Genomic DNA, 6,249 nt, shown 5'->3' on the forward strand with positions numbered 1-6,249 from the left:
ATAATTCCCTTGGTTTTATTAAACTTTAGCACGAAGTTCCCAATTTTAAAAAATGTCAGAAAGGTGGTTTCAAGGTACAATAATAATCCTTATATTTACCCTTATACCTTAATTAACCATTAAATTTAAAATATTTAGAATCTAGAGCCATGCTTGGATTTACTTTAATTGACTTAAAATTTTTTTAGAAAATATGTAAATTACACAAATTAAATCTTAAATTTTGGGGTCCCAAGAGCTTTTCCTTTTTTAATCATAATTTGTAACAAAATTCGAAAAGGCTACATTCAGCCCTTTTAATCTTTTTGTTCTTCTTCGGTTAAATTTAAAAAAATCAAGCTGCCTCTCCAACTTAAGATAACTAAGATGGGCTGGCGAGTATCAACCCATTCAAACAAGTCCACCGGGACGGACCTTATGGAGGGACCGACACCACGTCATTCCCTGTTGTCCGGAAGATTCAAACAGAGCTTCGCCTACTTGACATTAAGGACGCGAATGCCTGGAATCATGCAGCAAATTATAATGAGGGTGACGGATGATTTGCCGGAATTTGTGGAAAAATACGGCGAAGAGGTGCGCAAGGATGTCAAGCAGATAGTAGATGCCATTGAGCGTCTGAAGATGGAACTAAACCGGGATCGAAAGTTTCTGCAGTTCCACGGCGCTGAACCGGACAAGGCTGAGTGGAATGCCTTCTTGACAGAGATCCCACAGCCCAAAAGGTCCTTCTTTCGCGCCTGCTGGCTACACTCCGAATGCTATTTATATCGGCGCATTTTCTCCTTCTTCGAGAACAGTCGCTTTCTGCACAACTACGACTGCTTTGATCACCTGAAAAAGCAGGACCTGATCATCAGTGAAGGACCCATGAAAGTCCTGGCCAAAGCCACTCGTGGATTGTCCAAGAGCTTTGATGTTTTTAGCAAGCTGTTAAGGATTAACCTATGGGGTAATCACTTCGACATGCAATTTGATGCCTTTCAATTCGGAGAGGAAGACAATCAGAACGACATAAATGTTCTGGTAGAAGTAGCTGACATTGATAGGATCCTTCTGGTTAACGATTCCACTCTGGTGTGGAACTGCCTAATGAAGACGAAGAAAACGAGCCAGGACGTCATAGTGGACTTCATCTGTGACAATGGAGGCTTCGAGTTCTTCACGGATATGCTGCTGCTGGAATACATGGTTGATAATAACCTGGCCACCCAGGTGCGATTGCATGTCAAAGCCATACCCTGGTATATATCCGATGCTACGCGAAAAGATGTCGAATGGACAATAGACTATCTATCCCAACACAAAGATGAGTGCCTTTCCAGCTTGGGCAAAAAATGGGCGCGCCTGATGCGCCTTGAAAAGATTATAATAGCACCAGTGTCATATTTTTGGACGGGTCCACAGCCATACTTTGTGATGGTGGAATCCGACTTGGAGCTGTATCGCATGCTTACTAACTCCAAGCTAGCCATTTTTAAGGGAGATCTGAACTACCGCAAGTTGATGGGCGATTATATATGGGATTCGGCAGAGGAGTTCATCACCTGCCTGAGGGGCTTCCGACCCACCAATATCTGCGCTCTTCGCACTGTCAAATGCGAGGTGGTTTGCGGCCTGCCCGAGGGCATGGCGGATACTCTTTTAAGGAACGATCACAACTGGATGATATCTGGAAACTATGGTGTTATTCAGTACACCGACTCTCTGAAATGTTCTTGCGCTTTGCCGGGTCAAGAAGAATATGGACAAGCTGAAGGAATGGCATTGGTACCGCTACGACCTGAGAGGTCGACTACGTTTATTTCTAGTCCATGATAAATTATTACAAATTTGTCAATAGAAAATCGAATGGCCTCGTTACACCCACTCGGAATTGAGTTCGCTGCAAGTGCTACCAAAAACCCCCAAGGATTGTTTGGGCTCGGCTTTAACAGTGACTCTCTTTCCTGGCCAATTGGCGCTTGACTAATGCTGTTGGTTTTATAGATGGGGCGCACATGCGCACCCATTTGTCCCGACGACTCTCAATTTGGAAATGGAAAGTTGCCACAGTGCCGCAAGTGGCCCAAGGCCAGAATTCAAAGCAGCAAAAAAATGTGAAAATTAAATATGTGCTGATTAAATTGATTGTTTTTCAAGATCATATTTATCACAGGAAAACTGATGGTAAAAGTGTGATTTTGTGTTTGGAAAAATATTGGTTTTTGGAGTAAGATTAGTTTATTTACAACTTATTTAATTTGTTATTTGTTACTAGTACCGATTCCGTTTCCAATTTAATCAGCTGAATCGAAATTGTGCAGTCTGTAGTTTACATTTCCTTGACTTCACTTTCTCCTTAGCTAAGCAATGACTTCAATTGTTTGCAATATCTTTTGTAAGGAAAATGTAATTGCTCAGCACAGAATAAGCTTAAGAAATTTCCCAAGCTCTCTTTCCATAACTTTTTCAGCCCATTGCACCTAAATAAATTGCAAGTCAATGGGATACCAATATTTTTGCATTTGATCTGGTATCATGCAGAGCTTTCCCAGAAAATTAAGGCCCATACCAAAAAGTAGCCACTAATTTCAAGAATGCTCCTTTAAATCCTGCTCAATCAAATTAAATCATTTTACTTGATTGCCCGCATTTCCAAGTGAGCAAATCCACGAATGCAGCGATCCAGAAATATTACAAATCAAATGAACATTCTCACAGCCATAAAGAAGGTAAGTTTTGAAAAGAGCAACATGAGGCCACTGAATTCCGCTGCACATTTTCGGACATAGATCAGGTACAGTTTCCGAAAAATGGCTTGTAATTAATCATCAGTATAGCAATGTTTGAGAACTCAACTGATTTATTTTCCCACCAAAAACTGAATAAAAGCCACCCTGTCGTCGGACGGGATTTACTGCGCAGCTGCAGGACAACATACGATACAGCTTCAGCAGCAACAGCAACAGCCTGCTGCTGGGTGGTATGGGGTGGGTTTATAAGTAGGGTTTGTCCTTGAAGGCACCCGGTGTTTGGTATTCGGTGTTTGGTGCTCGGTAAATGGTACCCGACACCAGGTTGCTGTCAAGCGACGCCTCTTCAGAGCCGGTGCTTTTGTCTCACTTGGCTTTCCGGGGGTTGCAAAACTTTTCCCACCATTTCGGCCCTGATTTCCACCCCACTCGATCGGGGTGAGTGGATAGTGCGCAGGTATGCGACAGAGGACCAGCTGCCGGCATGCAGATGAATCCTACAAAGCTTTAGCTACACTCAATTTAAGTTCGCACTTTGATAAAAATATTTACGAAGCAGCTGAAAAAGAAATCACTATGTCGGAAGAGGGATATAAACCGATGGTTTGTGATCTAATGAGTCATAATCGATACAATCATCTACTTTGTGACCTAATAAGTATTTGGCTTATCAATCATTGCACCCTAGGAATAGTTCATAGGTTTAGTGTTCGGTGTTTACCCAGAAGTGCTGTAATGTCTGTTGGCCGATCGAGTGAGTCACGCATGTAGCGAGCTATTAAGTAATACAAGCTTTCCAGCAAATTGTTTGCCAAAGTGGAAGTGCTCGATTTACGGTTCACTCCAGTCTAGTTTATAGCCAATGTGATAAGGTGGAAATACTCACGACGACAATACCACCCGTTCAGCCATTAGCGAGAGCCACCTGAATTATGGGCAAATTAAATCGAACTCAATTCGCGGGCAATTATCTTGGGGAAAGGGGATTGGATGTCGGGAATCGTGGGGTATGCAAGGGGACCCCAAAAAAAGCAGTTGAGATAAACCTTTCGCCGGCAGCTCCTCCGCCAAAGGCGCTGACAAGTGGCTGGGTTGTGCGGCAAAAAGGTCAACATTTCGTAATCAGCTTAGTGGCTTTTGTATGCACGTAACCATAACCATGCCCCATGTCATCCTATATTTCACAGGAACCGCGCGGGGCGTGAAGGGGCACCAGACTGTCAACCCGCCAGCGGTTCGAGATTGTGGGACAGCGTTTGCCAACTGACCAAGTGGTCTCTCGTTGTCCAAAAAAAAGGTAAAAATAGTAAAACAGCGACTATCACCCGCTAACATTCAAATTCAAATTTGCTTAGGCCCACCGACAAAAATTAGCCGCAGACTTGGGCGCTAATCTGGTTTTAAACAGAGTTTGGGTCTGCGCTTGGGTCTCAGTCCTGTCTGCTGCTGCGATGCGGGTGTGTTCCAAGCCACGCAGAGTTCCAGGTCTTACTTGGCCACTCCACTCAGTGCTGGCATCTAGTGACCACCAAAAGTAGCCACTTCAGAAAATATTCATTATTTTATTAGTGTCCTTTTATGTTTTGGAGCTGCGATGTATTTTAAGATTCAATCGACTAATGAATAGTCAAATAAAATTTGTTATTAATAAATAATGCTACAATGTTTGACTTATCAGTCACAGTTATTTTAATCTAGCTATAATTTTTAAATAAAACATAGCTAAGTATGCAAACCCGGCACGCTTGTTGGCCAGTTACTAGCCTTTTGCCTCGCCTCATGTCCAGCAACCAGTTTACAGGCGAGTGTGCGAGTGTGTGGGGCACCCGCACCTGGCCAACTGCCCAACTTACGACTTTCGGCGAGTGCAACTGCCCAGCTGCCGCCAGACGATGCTTCCCTGCCCTACCCACCCTAGCCAGTCCCATCCGATCCTTGGCATTTCCACCTCTGACGATCGATCCTGCCCAGGGCTGTTAGCCAGCCAAGATCCTATTTATTGGGCTTTATGTGCTGTACAACAAGTTGGGTGATGAAAGAAATAGCTCTGAAAGGAAAAAACTCTTTTCACTATGTTTGTATAGTATTCTCTGATTAAAAAAGTGCCTTTATTATAGGCTAGATCTATATATATAGATTAACATATTTTTTAAAACAATAGAAAAGGTATTACTTTATGTAGAGGATTAAATACTATCGTAATATTTAACACTATCAAGATTTTCTCCCTGTGTTACCCATTGTAAACTTTTAGCCGCGATCACCTAGTCAAATAAATAAGCAATAACTGGAGAGCCTACAGCGAACAGTTCAATTGATTTCTCCAGCGATCTTCACATCGGTCGTTATCCATTTAAATGCAAATATTCCAGAATTAATGTGTTTATTTTACACAATTTCCAACTGGCTAATTCTGTTATGGCCGCCAATGATGGGGCAAGTGCAATACTTACTAGGTAACTCACTAAAAAGTCATTTGAGTATTAATGTTTATAGGTTTGGAGACAAGTAGATATGAAAATATGGGTTTATAGCGGAATTAAGTTAAGAGGTTGCAATATGAGAAATAAAATTCGTTAGCTTTGGGATTATATGGCAACTTAAGACAACCACTCCCCTTTGGACTTTGGTTAAGAATTGGGAAATTGGAAAAACATCGTGTCCTGCGTGACACTTTGACTCAAGATTGATGGTCCAGTCTGGTGGCTAGATAAACGCCTTTCCATTTTGAATGGAAGTCCAAAACAGGTTGCCAATCGCCAGTTTGGCATTCATAGAGACCCACAGCCAAAATACAAATACCCCAAGTGCGCTGTAATTCGTCTACTCAACGCCAGAGTCTGATTTGCTGATTAGCAACACTCTTTCCGTCATATTCTGAAACCCAATTACAACGCCACTGACAAGACAAACGGCCAAACAGTTGCGACTACAGTCTCCCAGTCTTGGCCACGTGAACACCCTTATGCAAAAACAAATCAAAACAGCATAAAAAGTCGTAAATCTAAGCCGAAAAAAAAAAAATTGCGAACGAACGAGCGGTCTTAGAGCATGTGCCACAGAGTCCAAATAAGCCGAAAAAAGTCTGGCTAAAAACCCCGGACCAAAAACCTCTAGCCAAGACACTTGGCCACTCGAGACGGCGGCTGCTGTGATAAAATATGAGACAGTGGGGCAGACAGTCAACGGTTTTGCTTTTTTGGCGGTGCAAAACGCGGTGCAGGCAATGATTCAGTACAAAAGCAGCCAAAGGAAAGAAGTCCGTCGAGACACTCGAATATATATGACCCACCGGACAGACGTCCGAGCACTAGACGCCACCTAGCGAACGAGTGGGGAACCCAACCTGTCAGCCCAAGATATAAAACTCCGATTAGAGATGTGAGATGGTTAATAAAGTTGAGATAAAATCGTATAGTATTAATAAATGTTTTCTAATAATTAAACTACAGGAATATTATTCATCTTTTAATAATGAGATATCACTAAACTGTGAGATTTTTAGATATCTATC

General features: G+C 42.4%; 1 protein-coding gene across 1 annotated transcript; it reads left to right on the top strand.

Annotated features, from left to right (window-relative positions):
* The first annotated feature begins 309 nt into the window (after positions 1-309).
* LOC108105134 (damage-control phosphatase ARMT1) lies at positions 310-2,141 on the top strand. The gene has a single exon (XM_017211567.2). The coding sequence runs from the start codon at positions 367-369 to the stop codon at positions 1,816-1,818; it is 1,452 nt and encodes a 483-aa protein (XP_017067056.2). The 5' UTR covers positions 310-366; the 3' UTR covers positions 1,819-2,141.
* Positions 2,142-6,249: the final 4,108 nt, after the last annotated feature.

Source organism: Drosophila eugracilis, unplaced genomic scaffold (genome assembly GCF_018153835.1).
Source record: "Drosophila eugracilis isolate 14026-0451.02 unplaced genomic scaffold, ASM1815383v1 contig_423, whole genome shotgun sequence".
Taxonomy (NCBI): Eukaryota; Metazoa; Arthropoda; class Insecta; order Diptera; family Drosophilidae; genus Drosophila; species Drosophila eugracilis.

Bases quoted from the DNA above. Each gene is read 5' to 3' on its own strand.
- LOC108105134 (XM_017211567.2), top strand. From the start codon at position 367: ATGGGCTGGCGAGTATCAACCCATTCAAACAAGTCCACCGGGACGGAC.